At 55.0% G+C, this 15,204-nt stretch overlaps 2 protein-coding genes across 4 annotated transcripts; one reads left to right on the plus strand and one right to left on the minus strand.

Moving 5' to 3' along the window:
- Positions 1-44: 44 nt before the first annotated feature.
- On the minus strand, positions 45-3,114 carry LOC106859230 (ras-related and estrogen-regulated growth inhibitor-like protein A). Of its 2 annotated transcripts, XM_014886331.2 has the most exons (4): positions 2,831-3,114; positions 2,359-2,412; positions 2,007-2,083; positions 45-1,463 (listed from the first exon to the last, which is right to left on the minus strand). In XM_014886331.2, exons 1-4 carry the CDS (start codon positions 2,967-2,969, stop codon positions 1,038-1,040), a joined length of 696 nt encoding a protein of 231 aa, XP_014741817.1. In that variant the 5' UTR covers positions 2,970-3,114; the 3' UTR covers positions 45-1,037. The 2 variants fall into 2 exon arrangements, with proteins under 2 accessions (XP_014741817.1, XP_088028732.1); XM_088172606.1 differs by lacking the exon at positions 2,831-3,114 and having other exon boundaries at positions 2,359-2,745.
- Positions 3,115-3,821: 707 nt separating this feature from the next.
- KIF7 (kinesin family member 7) lies at positions 3,822-14,094 on the plus strand. 2 transcript variants are annotated; one of them, XM_088172607.1, is made up of 18 exons: positions 3,822-4,122; positions 5,257-5,457; positions 5,706-6,117; positions 6,658-7,189; positions 7,483-7,620; positions 7,767-7,991; positions 8,389-8,591; positions 8,880-8,986; positions 9,290-9,445; positions 9,746-9,948; positions 10,059-10,256; positions 10,470-10,595; positions 11,067-11,243; positions 11,536-11,751; positions 11,950-12,156; positions 12,606-12,804; positions 12,897-13,046; positions 13,236-14,094. In XM_088172607.1, exons 1-18 carry the CDS (start codon positions 3,822-3,824, stop codon positions 13,613-13,615), a joined length of 4,131 nt encoding a protein of 1,376 aa, XP_088028733.1. In that variant the 3' UTR covers positions 13,616-14,094. The 2 variants fall into 2 exon arrangements, with proteins under 2 accessions (XP_088028733.1, XP_088028734.1); XM_088172608.1 differs by having other exon boundaries at positions 13,239-14,094.
- Positions 14,095-15,204: the final 1,110 nt, after the last annotated feature.

Here is a 15,204-nt window from a genome sequence, read left to right on the forward strand (position 1 = left end):
TCCCATGCCCCATGTACAAACTCACAGCTCCAAGGAGCCGGGGCTTCCTGCCAAAGAAAATTTATTGCATTTCCAGAAGAACACAGCAGAGAAATCAGTGTCCCTACAGCACACACAGACCCTCTTCCAATACACTGCTTTCCCAGGGCACAAAGAGAAGAGTTTGGGAGAGCAGGGAAAAGTCTCCCAGCAGCAGAAGGGTTCAGCGAGGAGCCCAGCGACCCCTTTCCCCACCTCCCTTCCTCCCCGGGGACAGGCAGCCTTTCAGAAGGGGTAGCCTGGGAAGGCGCGTGGTGCAATTCCCATCCTGAGAACGAGCCCCGCGCCTGGCTTTTCCCAGGCACAGCCTGTACAGCACTCACCCACCCGCACAAGGGAAACGCAGTGATCACTGAAAGGCTGTGGGAGAGAGCGCCGCGAGCAGGGCTGCTCAAAAGCACGGCGGGGGGGATGCGAGGCACCAGCCCTCACCAAATCCTCCAGGATCGCCGGTGCCCTGGGCTCTGAGACACTCTCACACACACGGGAGCTACCAGTGCCTCCCCAGTAGAGAAAACTCCACCTCTCCAGCTCATGGGTGCTCCAGGGTTACTGATGAGGATCTTAATGAGGTTTAAACAGGAATAAGGATCCCAGAGCAGAAATAGAGAGACAGGGAGTCGTATGCTGTACAAGAGCAGGATATCCTCCCTAATCGCTAACAGCCTGGGCAGCTCCTGCTGCAGGAGCTAGGGATGCTGCTGCCTAGAGCTTTGGCAAAATCCTCCATGGTTTCCAGTTTTGGAGGATAAAAGGAGAAAGCAGGAGGCACCTAAAGAGCTGGTACAGCAAAGAGATGAGACTGTCCCACAGCAGAGTAACACACTACAGTCCTCAGCTGCACTGGTTGTGCATGGCAGGACACCCAGACCCTGACTAGAAGGACAGCAAGGAACCCTTCATACTTATGGAAAGACACACACCATATCCATGGGCACCCAGTGAGGAGGCTTGGCCCAGCTGGGCAGCACAGAGAGCAACAACATCCGTGCAGGAGCTCAGAGGGAGTCTGTTCGCTTACGGGCAAACACGGCCGACATGGTCTTGACGATGCCACGGATCCCTGTACCCTTCTTCAGGGCCAGCTTGGTGTCTGGGATGAGCTTGGCCAGTCCATGGAAGACCATGAGGGCCCCGTGATAAGCCTCAGCTGCAGAGACCTCATAGAAACCGCAGTCTAAAGAGAGGGCCAGGAGCCGCCCCTCCTCGCTGGACACCACCCGCTGGTGGTGCAGGTCCCGTTTGTTGCCCACAATGACAATGGGCACCTTCTCCTGGCTCTGCCCCTCCTTGGCTGCCTTGATGAACTGGATTTTGAGGGGCAGGATGTTGAAGCTGGCACGGTCACAGATGCTGTAGACCAGGACAAAGCTGTCTGCCCACTGGATTCTCTTCTCCTCTGAGGAGACATCCTCTGCCTGCTCCTGGGGAAAGAGAAAAGGAAGGGTTGTTTTATTGGGCTGCCTCCCCCCACACCTGCCTGTTAGAAGAGGGCAGTCGTGAGCCTGTCAGACAGGGACAGCTAGAGAACAGCAAAAGGGCAGAGAGAAAGAGGAGTACTGAGGAGCCCAGAGCAGTAACTGGTAGAACTAACCAAGGGGGGATGATTTAGCTTTCAGCATCACACCCTAATCCTAACCCTCACCCAGCTGCCAAGCACTGCAGGGTGTAGGTGATAACAGTGTGGGGACCTCAGAGCAGCACTTCTTTAACACAGTCCTGTATTAGCATCAGTGCTTCAGCTCCAGTGTTCTCAGCCATGGGCTATGATAACTATTGCTACCCTGTCAGCAACATTGCTATCCTGTGCTTGCCAGGTGAGAAGAGTTCAGACACTTATGAACCCTCTGATTTGAGAGCCTTGCTCAACTGGAATTCCTAGCCTGTGGTTCCCCATACGTAACATCCAATAAAGGGGGATTTTGTCCCTGGGGTAGTAACGGGTGATAGAAGTGGAACCCTCTCACCTGGGAATTGGGGACGTCCCAGATGTGTAAGAGAATCTCTCGGCCATCCACAGTCAGGTTGTGGCTGTAGATGAATTCTGCTCCCCAAAAGAGAAAAAAAAAAAGAAAAAATAGTCATCTTCATGGTGTCACCAGCTGCCACCCTGGTCCTTTTGCATCCCAGAGAAGCAGTTCTGGAGCAAAGAGATGGGTCACTGAACAAATATAACATCGAGCCCCTGGGAGCAGGCAAAGGCTCTGGAGAAAGGCAGGAGAGGATGGGCTGCAATGAAATCCCACAGGCAGAGAAGCCGGGTTGTCTCTCGACTTCAGTCCCTGTTGGGAACTGGCCTGGCCCTGGCCTGGCACTCACCCATGTCTCCATACTCTCCAATAAAGCGCCGGGTCAGGAAACGCACAGTCAGAGCTGCAGAGGAAGGATAGGAGTCATCAGAATGACCAAAAACCTGGAGGATTCTCCTTTCTAAATCCAGAGCAGAGTCAGGCACCATCCCCTTGTAAACTCCTACAAGCAGAACGACCTCTGAGTTTCCCCAGCCACCAGCAGGTCTGTGAGTGCAGCAGAGGCACAGCAAGAACCAAAGCATCTGCACAATCTGGAGCATCAGCAAGCTGCAGATCAGTGGAAAATACCTTCCCCTGTCACTCCTCGGCTGGCTACAAGGTTGTGCTCAGCTTCCTCACCTTGAATCACAGCTGCACCCCAGGGCTCAGCCCCATCTCACCAGTTTGCTCCATGGGCTGCTCCCTGCCACTGGTTCCCCAAACAGAGCTGCGGTTTTCAGCCTGGGAACCCCCTGTTCCAGCTCACGGTCAGTTCTCACCTGATTTCCCGACGTTGTCTGCTCCCATGACAAGGACGTTCGCTTCCATCTTCAGGGCAGTGGGGCCAGGCACCTCCATGAGGGCAGGGTGGTCGGGGGTGAAGCTGGTGCTGCGGCGCAGCGGGAGCCGGAGCCCCATGCCGAGCGTGGCCGAGCCCCTCCGGCAGTCCCGGCCGTGTGTACAACTCCGCTCGGCACAGCCGAGAGCCCCGCGCTTCCCACGGCACCCAGGGGACCCGCGAGGCACATACCCCTCCCCGCAGCCGCAGGGGCGGTGCAGAGGGAACTGCAGGCAGCCGGATGAAAAACTTTGTCATCGCTCAGATTGTCCTGAACATACGTCAGTGGCTGAGCCGGCCCTGCCAGCCCCCAGCACGGCGGGCGGCCGGGAAGCACCAGCTGTCGGCACCAGCTGCTCGGCAAACTGCATCCCAGGAGGTGCCCACGCCTCCACCTCAAGCACTTTGTGCCTCGGCAGGGCCACGTAGCCCCTTGTCCCTTCCCCATGGTGATCGTGGGAATGCCTGCCAGGAGAGGAGTGTCACAAGTGCTGGGGTGTCTCGTCAGTGATGAAGCAGCTGGTGAGAGATGCGAGTCTCTTGTGACTGACGGAGCATCTCATGGGTGGCGGAACTTTGTTTCACCAGAGATGCAACACCTCACGATTAACGGAGCGCTGCCTCGCACGTGACGAAGCATCTCACGAGGGACGGAGTCCCCTGTGAATGATGGAGCATCTCCCGAGTGATGGAGCATCTCCCGAGTGATGGAGCATTTCCCGAGTGACGGAGCTTCTCTGGAGCACCGGAGAGCCACCGCGCAACTCCCGCAGCCACGGGCGTGCCTTCGCTTCCCCCGGCCGTTCTCCCCAGGATGCGGCGAGGACCGGCCGCATCCTCCCGTCCCGCCGCATCCTCCCAGCTCGCCGCATCCTCCCTCCCGTCCCGCCGGGAGGAGCCGCTGACGCCATCGCGGCGCGCCCGGCGCGGCCATGGCGGCGGAGACGGCGGCGGTGCGGGTGGCGGTGCGGGTGCGGCCGCTGCTGCCCCGGGAGGCGCTGCGGGGACACCGGTCCTGCCTGCGGGGCGATGCCGCCACCGGCGAGGTGGCGCTGGGCCGCCGCCGGTTCCGCTTCGCCGCCGTGCTGCCCGAGGCGGCGGGGCAGGCGGCCGTGTACCGGGCCTGCGTCCAGCCGCTGCTGCGCGCCTTCTTCCGCGGCTTCAACGCCACCGTCTTCGCCTACGGACAGACCGGCTCCGGCAAGACCTACACCATCGGGGAGGCCAGCGTCGGTGAGTCTCGCAGGGACCGGCGGCTCTGTGCCCGCCAGCATCCCCGTCCCTCCAGCATCCCTGCTCTACCAGCATCCCTGCTCTGCCAGCATCCCCGTCCCTCCAGCATCCCTGCTCTACCAGCATCCCTGCTCTACCAGCATCCCTGTCCCTCCTGCATCCCTGTCCCACCAGCATCCCTGTCCCGCCAGCATCCCTGTCCCTCCTGCATCCCTGTCCCACCAGCATCCCTGTCCCGCCAGCATCCCTGTCCCTCCTGCATCCCCACCACCCTCCGCTCTCCTCACCAACCCCACATCACCACCTCCTTCCATCTCCATCCCCAGCCAAGCCACCCACACCACCATTATCCCAGCCATCTCTCCCAACCCACCAGCCTCACCGGTGCTCCTGTCCACACCCATTTCAGCACCTTTGCTCTCTCTACCCAAACCCAGCTGTATCATCATCTCCATCACTTCCACTTTCACTCCCTGTCCTGGTTTAGGACAACTTTTTCTTTCTGGTTTAATGGCATTGTGATTTCTTACAGAGGATATACTGTAAACATTTCAGTCATCTTTAGGTAATGGCATCATTTGTAAACACTTAATTGTTTCATACTTTCAATCTATGTCTGTTTTCAGTCTCCCAGTTTAGGCTATCATTGCACCAAATTTGGGAGTTGCCATTTTATATGGCTATTGGAGACAAAAGGAAAAACATTTAAATTCAGACGGTGGAGTGCTGTGGCCAGATATAAGCAAGCTGCAAGCACCAAAAAAAGAGAAAACTTATCAGAGCTGGAAAAAGTTGTGGAGTCACGCTGGCTTCAAAGGACAGCACGCTGTAGCTGCAGGCATGGTGTTTGATACTCACTAAAATGCTGAGGTGCTTTTTCCTTCTTGAGGAAGGACTGGAAACAAGCAGCTTTGCTGGATTCCAGCACAGCAGTGGGATAGGATTTGCCCAGGGGTCTTGTGGGATGTATAACCCAGGCTAGGAGGGCTGAGTTGTGTGAGAGAGAGTTGTGAGGCTGCTCCTTTCCAGCTGACATGTGTTGCAGGCAGGCTTCTGACCTCAGCTCTGTCCCCATCCAGTGTGGGGTCCCTGGATATTCCCTGCTCTCCATGAGCATGTGCCTCTCTTTGCCAGCTTCCATCAATGAAGATGAACAGGGCATCATCCCACGAGCCATGGCTGAGACCTTCAGGCTCATCGATGAGAATGACCTGATCGACTACACGGTCCGAGTGTCCTACCTGGAAGTGTACAAGGAGGAGTTTCGGGACTTGCTGCAGGTGGATACAGCCAGCAAAGACATCCAGATCCGGGAGGATGACAAGGGGAACATTGGTACGTGTGGCTGTGCATAGGCTTTTTCTCCCCATGTTGTAAGCCAGAGCGGGGTTATCTGTCCATGAAGGCAGAGCCAGGTCTTCTCCCTCCATCCCTCTGTCTCCTGCAGCAGTTTGCTGTGCTTAATCTTGAAAGCTGATCAGGGCAAGGCCCAGTACAGGCAGGGTGACAGCACCAGGCTGTGCAGAGGAGCTGCATCCTCGGGCAGCCCATCCCTCCCAGCCACAGCTGCCTTTGCTTTGCAGTGCTCTGCGGTGTGAAGGAGTCAGAAGTGGAAGGGCTGGACGAGGTGCTGAGCCTGCTGGAGATGGGGAACACAGCCAAGCACACGGGAGCCACCCACATCAACAGGCAGTCGAGCCGCTCGCACACCATCTTCACAGTGACCATGGAGCAGCGGCGTGGGGCCGGCCGGCTGCCCCTGCACCACCGCCCGCCCGCCGTGCCTGCCGCCGGACAGGTCCTGGTGTCCAAGTTTCATTTCGTGGACCTGGCGGGCTCAGAGCGAATTGTGAAGACGGGAAACACAGGGGAGAGGCTGAAGGAGAGCATCCAGATCAACTGCGGCCTCCTGGCCTTGGGCAACGTCATCAGTGCCTTGGGAGATCCTCGGAGAAAGACCACCCACATCCCGTACAGGGACTCCAAAATCACCAGGTACCTCCGGGACCAGGACCCCCCAACGTCTCACGGGCTCACTTTATAGGGCTGCCCTCTCTGTGGGTTTTCATGTAAGGAATCTCGAGGAGCAATGAGGCCAGGATAGAAATGCAGGCGTAGTTCATTGCAGTGCTGGAGACAACGAGGCTTGCATGAGTTGTGCTGCTGAAGCTGAGATGAGGTGTTGCTGTGGGTTATCCTGCCCTTCCTGAATGGCAGGGAATAAAAAATACTCACAGCAGACTTGTTTAATGGTCTACAGTTAGTTCTTGGCTGGAGCAGGTGCCTTTGCTATCTCCAGCAGGACCCCTGTCAGCACAGAGTCAGGGAGCTCCCAGCCTCAGGAGTTATTTGGATGGAGACTTGCCGTGGTGCAAACTTTTAATCCTCTGCTTAATGACTCCATTCATCTCACTAGTGCCAAACCAACTACAGAGCAAGGACATAATTTTCCTTGGGCTTAAATGGGTTGAAAAACGTTCTGTTTCCTGTGTTATTTTGTATTTCTGTTATTTTAATCCCTGTGCTCTACCTTAGGATCCTGAAAGACTCTCTGGGAGGGAATGCCCAGACCGTGATGATAGCCTGTGTCAGCCCATCATCCTCTGACTTCGACGAGAGCCTCAACACGCTGAACTACGCCAGCCGGGCTCAGAACATCCAGAACAAGGCGGTGGTGAACTGCCGCAAGGAGACGGAGCACATCGAGGAGCTGCACCTGCAGATACAGAACCTGCAGAAGGCGCTGGAGCAGCGGCAGCGCTCCGAGACCCGCATCATCCACCGCTCGGGCAGCGCCAAGCGCGGCGCGCCGGACGCCACGGCGCGGCTGCTGGCCGAGTGCGCCCACTACCGCACCTGCACCGACGCCGCGTACCGGCTGCTCACCGAGCTCCAGGAGGACGGCAGCCTGAGCCTGGAGCAGATCCTGCGCGTTAAGGAGTGGCTGTGCGCCGTGGAGAGCGAGAGGAGCGAGCTGACCTCGGCCGGGCTGGATAGCGGCATTGAGAGCACCTCCATGGAGGACCAGGGACTGGAGGCACAAGGTTCAAAGCTAGCAAAAGCCCAGGTAATAATGGGGTGTTACAGCTCTGAGGTTGAGTTCATCTCATGGCCACAGCAGCCCCCGCACAGCATGATGGAAGGGTCAGGAGAAGTAACCTGTTCAGGAGGCTCTAGGGAGGCAGAAGGACATGGTCCTCCCAGCAGGCAGGGAGAAAAGGGATTGAGCTGCAGCTGAGAGATTTATTGCACAGGAAGAACCTGGTTCTGCAGAGCTGTTGTGTCCTTTTAGAATCCAGCATGGGAAGGGAAGGACAAAGGTGGATGCTGATGCTGCCTCTCTTTTATTTTGGCGAGCAGGCGAGCACTGAGAAGAAGTGTGAGTCCATCAAAGATGAGCAGGTGGCCAAGCTGCAGAGGCAAGTAGAGCGCCTGGAGGAGGAGAACCGTGATTTCCTGGCTGCCCTGGAGGATGCTATGGAACAGTATAAGCTGCAGGTATTTTCTGGGCTCTGCACTCTTTGTAGGGACCTGCCTCACTCCTCTCCTTCCTGCCCTGGGGTGCTCAACCCAACTTTCAGGTTCCTCTGCAGTGGGTCTCAGATCAACATGTATGTAACCACATTTTTCTCATTGTTTCCTAGAGTGACAAACTGCAGGAGCAGCAGGATAAGATCTCAGAGCTGCACGTGCGCTTGGAGATGGCAATGCCAAACCTGTGTGTGCCAGGACTGCTGGAAAATCTTCACCTGGTGACTGCCAGCCAGAGACCTCACACAGCCCCACTGGATGCTGCCCCATCTCATGGCCTTGGTGGGGTTCCCTCAGGGCTGCTTCCTGAGCAGAGTGGAAGAGCTCTTTGCAAGAAGGTGAAGGCATAAGGCTGTGCCATTGAAGAACTGCTGCCTCTTCACATGGCTTCTCTCCACTGTAGGAGAGCTTTTACTCTGCTGTTTTATGTGATCCTTGTCAGAAGTGTAGTCCAGAGGACTGTGCTCAGTATTCAAATCCAGAGTTTTACAACTCTGGCAAAAACAGCCCAGCTTCAAAACTGAGGCTTTTGCTTTCATGTTGTGGGTGAGTCCCAGATTTGTTCAGTGTTTGAGCAGCAGAAGCACAGGCAGCTGGGTCTGGCAACACACCGATTCTCCTGAAAATACACTCAATCCATTTTGTTGCTTTTATGTCTAGCAGTGATGCTCAGCTGGGAGCCGCTTTTTCTAACACTGGCTCTCACACAGCTTGTTTCCTCTCTTTCCAATTCAGAAGCTCAGCAGTAGCTCCTCCTTGCAGAAGGAGGAGCCAGCAGGCTGGCACCCAAACCACGCACAGCGCCTGAGCGGCGATCCTGAGGTCAGAGAGGTGGTGCTGAGGAGGGAGCTCAGCCAGGACTCAGAGAAGCCATCAGAACTATCCTCAGGAGAGGAGATGGAGGAATGGGAACAGAAACAGTCCCTGTCCCAGTGCCGGTGAGTTGGGGCTGTCCCAGCCAGCTGTCCCTGTGCAGTGCCCTGGCAGTGCCCTGGCAGTCCCACCACTGCAGCTCAGCTCTCACGGGTGATGTAGGGCAAATGCTGTCTGTGGGGTCAGTGATGCTGCTGAGACACCTTACTGCTCCCTGGGGAGCTCATTACCATCATTCCTGACCACAGCTATTGTTTCCATCCCATTCTGAAGCCTGTGGATCATGAGGGTCCTTACTGGGAACAGCTTTAGCAGGGCTCAGACCAAACTGATTAATTTGTTTCTCCTTCTAGAAACGGGATCCAAAATTTGAGCAAGAAGGAGATTTTCAAGTTGAGCGAGGAGCCAAGTGGAGGCAATGCCCACTCAATACAGGAGGAGCAGCTGGAGCTGTCAAAAGGCAAGTAGCAACCATAGGTTATTGGACAATCTTTCATGGGCTTGTGGTGCTTCACTGGGTGATCTTGATGTCCCACCTGGATGTGCCCAGAGGACAAAAATGGAGCAAAAATGGAACCCAGCTGCTTTTTTAGGGAGAAACTTGAATTCCTAGGGTCTGGCGAGGCCATGTGTTTTGGTGGAAGCTTCAGGTGACTCTGGGCAATCCTGTGCCAGACTCTAGCTACAGATCCAAGATCAGATTATCCTTCTGTCACCTGTCCACTAAGATAGGATTTTTCTGACCTGGGAATCTGTGTTTCAGAGGTCTGTGGGAAGCAGGAGTCACTGCTTGGTTCCTGGGAGCGCATGGCAGGGAAGGACTCTGAGTGGAGGCTGGTGCAAGCACAGCAGAAGATTCGAGAGCTGGCAATCAACATCCGCATGAAGGAGGAACTGATCACGGAGCTCATTAAGACAGGTGCAGAGCTACTGGAAGGAATATGCACCCATTTCCCATGAAACCTCCTCCTAGTTGTGGTGCTTAGTCTCTTCCATCCTCATCTTCTCTCCCTGTGTTGCTTGTGCTGAGTCTCTTCCCCTATAAGCAGCAGGGCCTTGTTTCTCCATCCCTCCAGCTGACAGAAACCCTTCCCACTGGTTTGTCCCTTCCCTGGAGTGGCTGAGGGAAAGGGAACATTCAGTCTCTGTAGCCAAAAATACTTGGGGAGAGGGAGGAAGGGTCAGGATCTTGGCTGTGAGAGACGGGACTGCGTTGCAGGCAAGGACGCCCAGGCTCTGAACAGGCAGTACAGCCAGAAGATCAGTGAGCTGGAGCAGGAAGCAGAGCAGGTGCGGGCAGAGCTGAGCGACAGCCAGAAGCAGCTCCAGGAGCTGGAGGGCAAAGAGCCGTGGGACCCAGGGGAGAAGCGCAAGCTGCAGGAATTCCGCACACGCGTGGCGGCCGCGCAGAGCAAGGCACAGGTGAGGGGGAAGGGCTCTGCCCACCCCGGCGCTGAGCAGGGGCAGAGCTGGGGGCATCTGTGCAAAGAGAGGAGATGCTGAGGCCAAGGGTGGTTTCCACCCTCTGGCAGGTTCTGTGCAGGAAGAAGCAGGCGACAGAGAGGCTGGTGTCGCTGTCGGCACAGAGCGAGAAGCGCGTGCAGGAGCTGGAGAGGAACATCCAGCTGATGCGGCGGCAGCAGGGGCAGCTGCAGAGGCGGCTGCGAGAGGAGAGCGAGCAGAAACGGCGGCTGGAGACAGAGGTGAACAAGGGACAGCACCGAGTCAAGGTAGGAGAGAGCAGGAGCAGCTGTGCTACTGTGGTGGTTGTGAGGATGACAATGGGTGGGCTCTGATGTTGTCTGTGATTGTCTTGGAGAGCATTGAGATGGAGAGTATCCATCCAAAGAGCTAGAGGACAACATAACCTGTCCCTCAGTCCATGGCCATAGAGCAAACATCTCCCACTCCCTCCCTGCTCATGGCTGCTCTTTCACACGCAGGAGCTGGAACTGAAGCACGAGCAGCACCAGAAAATCCTGCGCATCAAAACAGAGGAAATTGCGGCTTTCCAGAGGAAGCGGCGGAGTGGCAGCAATGGTTCTGTGATCAGCCTGGAGCAGCAGCAGGTACAGACAGCAAGCCTGCCTCCGCTTTCCTGTTCAGAGGGGATGCTTGGCAGACTGCAGGCTGATGGGAGAGTGCTGAAAACAGGGACCTGAGCCCATCCCATCCGTGAGAAGGACAGTCCATAATGTCATTTGTACTTAGTAGCAGAGGACTTAAGTTCTTGTCTTAGCCTCAGAAACAGGATCTCATCTAAATCATTGGTAAAGAAGCTTTGAAATTTTGTCTGCTAGCAGAAGGGTGGTGAGGGATGTGCCCTCCAAGAACTCCTTGACAATTGGGAATTTAGTTTAGCTCTGCCTCTTGGAGGAGTTGGAAGGATAAAAACAGTGAAGTCCGGGTGATAAGGGTTAGCAGAGATGGAATAGGGACTCCTGCCCGGATCTCAATCCCACTGCTCTTTAGTCCAGCAGTCCTGGACATTGCTGTTGCTGTCTGCACACACACACGCCTTTTGCTTCTCCCTCAATCAGAAAATTGAGGAACAGAAGAAGTGGCTGGACATGGAAATGGATAAAGTTCTCGAGCAGCGCCGGGCCCTAGATGAGCTGGAAGATGAGCTGAGGAAGCGAGAAGCTATTGTGGCCAAAAAAGAAGCCCTGCTGCAGGAGAAGAACGGCCTAGAGAGCAAACGGCTGCGCTCCAGCCAGGTAGGACAAGAATGAGACACCTCAACCCTTTGCTTGATTTCCAGCAGAGTGGAGGCTGGAAGACCTGGGTCTGGCAGAGGGCTGCAGGCCAGGATGAGGTGGTGTTGGGAAGTGGGTAGGAAATCTTGTCTCTATGAAAGAGTCTGGTTGTACTGTGCCTCTGAGCTTGTTGGTTTGGTAGCCCTTGGCTTGTGTCTGTCTGGGGGGTCACTTGACCTACAGAGAAAGTAGAATGGGGCTGAGGGCCTGACTTGCCTTTAGAGCAGGTCCCCTTGAGCATCTTCTGCTGCAGGCCCTGACAGATGACATAGTGCGTGTGTCCAGCCGCCTGGAGCACCTGGAGAAGGAGCTGAGTGAGAAGAACGGGCAGCTGCGCCACGGCAGCGCCCACGACCAGCAGCAGATCCGCCAGGAGATCAACAGCCTGCGCCAGGAGAAGGACCAGCTGCTCAAACAGAGGCTAGAGCTCGACAACAAGCTGCGCCAGGGCACGCTGCTGTCCCCAGAGGTACCTCTGCTGGGGCTGGGGAGCAGGAGGTTGTAGGACAGAAGTAAGGAGCATGAGGTCATTGGCAGATGCTCCCCTGCATCCCAAACTGCATTTCTCAGCTTCTCACCAACACTATTGACATGACAAGGAAGGTTAGGGCAGGGTGAGACAGAGCAAACCCTTTGCTCCTCAGTAACTACAGCTCTGCCCCGGCAGGAAGAACGGATCTTGTTCCAGCTGGATGAGGCAATCGAGGCTCTGGATGCAGCCATAGAGTACAAGAATGAGTCCATCACGTGCAGGCAGCGAGTCCTGCGGGCCTCAGCCAGCCTGCTGTCCCAGTGTGAGATGAACCTCATGGCCAAGCTCAGCTACCTCTCCTCCTCTGAGACACGAGCTCTGCTCTGCAAGTACTTTGACAAGGTGGGAGACAACTGCCCTTTGTGCTGGTGGGAGCTGTATTTCATTTACTGGCTGTTAGTGATTGCATTATTAGCCAGCCAGAACACATAATAAACATAACACAGCTTGAACACACTTGTTAATAGAAATTATGATCTGACCAAACTCTTGTTTACCTCAGTTTCAAGCATTCTCCTTGCATCATACTGTAGTTTTGCCTTGTAAAGTCAGGCCACAAAGCCATAGCACCATGACCCCCAGCTGGGAGAGGGGTTTAACTGGTCATAGGATGCATGGATCCCTGCAGTGGCTCTGCCACATCAGTGCAGCCACACCTTGCTCTGACATCCCAGCACTACTAACTTTTGTAAGCTGTACCAAAAAACTAACGTGACTGGGACTCAGCGGGGCAGGAAATCTTCCCAGGCATGAAGGAGCTGAAGTGTTCCTTGCTCTTGGGCCCGGGCCAGGTGGTGACACTGCGAGAGGATCAGCACAGGCAGCACATTGCCTTCTCAGAGCTGGAGATGCAGCTGGAGGAGCAGCAGCAGCTGGTGTACTGGCTGGAGGCAGCCGTGGAGCGCCAGCGCCTGGAGATGGACCGCCAGCTCACCCTGCAGCAGAAGGAGCACGAGCAGAACATGCAGCTACTGCTGCAGCAGAGCCGTGGTAACCCCCCAGCTCTCCAAATGGGCAGCAGGGCTACTGCTTTTGTCTTTCACAGGGCTCCCAGGCTGAAATAGCCTTGTTTTTTCTTGTAGAGCACATGGACGAGGGGCTGGCCAGCAGCAAGCTGCAGTATGAGGCGAGGATTCAAGTGCTGGAAAAGGAGCTGAGCCGTTACAAGTGGGCAAACCAGGAGCTGAACCAGAGACTGAGTAACATGAACCTCCACCCTGGGCAGACCAAAGGTGAGAGGAAACCCAGGCTAGGGCTTTGCTTTTCCTGCCAAGTTAATAGGGAGGTTCAGTTCCCATGCCTGGCAGTGAGCTTGGAGCAGTCCAGAGCAGTGCCATGTATACATGCTACACAGGCACCAATTTTGATGAGGAAAGTAGAGATCCTGATACTCACCTCACTGTACCCTCAATTTTTCCCAGCAGGGATGGAGAGAAGCATTCATGGGGCTGGGGACAGAGGTGCCCCTGAGTTTGGCACCTGTGAGGAACTGAGCCTCAGGGAGCAGCCCGTGCCTCCAGCTGAAGAGAGCCCTCGGGCCAGGGAGGACAGCAGGGACCTGGTGCACGCCCCTTTGCCCTCGACATGGAGGCGTTCCTCGCTGCCCAGCGACAGCCCCGGCGACCCTCGGCAGAGGGACACAGAGCACTCGCTGCGAGCAGGGCAGCCCCACGAGCTGCTCCCACCACGGAGCCTGGCTCCTGCTCCCAAACCCCGCCGGGAGCTGCGCAGAGCCAGCCTCAACATGAGCCCAGTGCCTTATCACCCAGCCATGATAGATGTGAGGAAAAACCCGCTCTAGAGCCAGGCTTAGCACTCACCTGGCACAGGGCAGGGAGCAGCAGCTATTGCTGATGGGAGTCTGAGAGCCCTCCTGCCCCACAAGCCAGCCTGGCTACAACCCTGTTACATTTCAGAGGCCTGCAGAAGAGAAAGATGTGACTTGTTACCATGAGGGAGTTGAGTGTGTGAGGTTGGGAGACCAACCTGCATTTTACATGTTGCTGCCAGTCCAGGCAGCACTGACAGGATGCTTTTCCTCTGCTCCCTCAGCAGCTTAAACACTGTGAAGCAGGAGACACTTTCCTTCCAGGCCTCTTAACACTAAAAACTTGTTTACAATGTGGAATTCTCAGCTGAAGGGCTTGCTCAGCCCTGGCAGCCTCGGAGGGAGATGCTCTGCAGTCCTGCAGAATTTGTACATACATTTTTGTAGTAACTTCGGGTTTTTTACATTTCTACTGTAACTTTTCTAATAAAGCAGAGTGAGTTTTATGAAATGGTCACTTGTCAAAAGGGCCACTTATTCCGGGTATGTAGGAAAGGACTTGTATTTAAATCTCACTGCATGGGAAGGCAGGTGCTGCCACTCTGTTGGCCTAATGTTTAAATACCTGCTTTAAGTAGTCCCAGCCCATCTAGCAGACCTCCAACATTAAATTGCCACAGGAAGAGCATCTGCAGTCAGCAGTAGAATTGCCTGAAATGTCTGTGATCGAAGTAACTCTGGTTGTTTTTCTCTTGCAGCCTCTAGGCTGCTTTAAGCAGGGTTTTCATATTCTTGAGAGCTTCCAGTCTGGATTTAAGACAGTTTAAGTACAATCCTGCAGCTTAACACTGACAGCTCAGGAAGGAAGACTAAGTTTAACTCTGGCAGGGCAAGAAATGAAAGCCCAGATATCTGCTTTAAGAAGGGCAAGGGGCAGGGGGCAAAGGGCTGCTTGACCACTTGACTCTAAAAACAAGCCACTGCTTCAGCCTGAAATGAGAACAGCTACCACATGCACCAAGTTAAAAGGCAGTATTTGATATAAGAACCACTTTCTGATCTCCTACATCCTTGACCCTTCCTGTAGTGGTGTGACAGTGAGGGGGGATATTATTGAGGGCTCTGTATGTGGCTGAGCTACGCAAGATTAAGTTCAGACAATATTTCCTGTTGTTCAAAACAGGACCCTCAACCGGGAAAATAACAATCCATCCTACTTGGAAGTAAGTAGTAGATTTGGAGTTCCAAGCTTGTGCCACTCCACATCCTTGAAGCAGGTGCAGCTCTCCCAGAAGCAAAACAATCACTTAAGCACAGGGTTCTGCCCCTCTTCCCAGCAGGAAATTAACAGCTTTCCTGCAACAAATAGTGTTCCTCAAAACCTTAAAGGACCTTACAAACCTGATTTCCCATGCCTTGTTTTAGAACGACCTCGTACCTTCTTCATAGCTCTCCACTTCCTGTGCAGTCAGTAGACACACAGTGGGGTGACTGCCCCCAAGATCCTGCTATGCACAAAGAAATCCCAAGGAAAAAAATTCAGCCCTTCCAATATTAAGCACAATTTTAGCCCCTTGTAGGCTACATCTCGGGCACTGAACGACAGCCCCTGCTCTATTCAT

The sequence above is a fragment of the Sturnus vulgaris genome, chromosome 13 (assembly GCF_052056855.1).
Source record: "Sturnus vulgaris isolate bStuVul1 chromosome 13, bStuVul1.hap1, whole genome shotgun sequence".
NCBI lineage: Eukaryota > Metazoa > Chordata > Aves > Passeriformes > Sturnidae > Sturnus > Sturnus vulgaris.

What these genes read in the sequence shown, in the direction of transcription:
- LOC106859230 (XM_088172606.1), bottom strand. Translation starts at nt 2,611, where the DNA reads ATGCTCCAGATTGTGCAGATGCTTTGGTTCTTGCTGTGCCTCTGCTGC. An exon ending in TGGAGAGTATGGAGACATGG is followed by an intron (nt 2,084 to 2,358) that starts GTGAGTGCCAGG and finishes TTTGGGGAGCAG; the next exon opens with AATTCATCTACAGCCACAAC. An exon ending in GGGACGTCCCCAATTCCCAG is followed by an intron (nt 1,464 to 2,006) that starts GTGAGAGGGTTC and finishes CTCTTTCCCCAG; the next exon opens with GAGCAGGCAGAGGATGTCTC.
- KIF7 (XM_088172607.1), top strand. Translation starts at nt 3,822, where the DNA reads ATGGCGGCGGAGACGGCGGCGGTGCGGGTGGCGGTGCGGGTGCGGCCG. An exon ending in AGGGACTCCAAAATCACCAG is followed by an intron (nt 6,118 to 6,657) that starts GTACCTCCGGGA and finishes GCTCTACCTTAG; the next exon opens with GATCCTGAAAGACTCTCTGG. An exon ending in CACGGAGCTCATTAAGACAG is followed by an intron (nt 9,446 to 9,745) that starts GTGCAGAGCTAC and finishes ACTGCGTTGCAG; the next exon opens with GCAAGGACGCCCAGGCTCTG.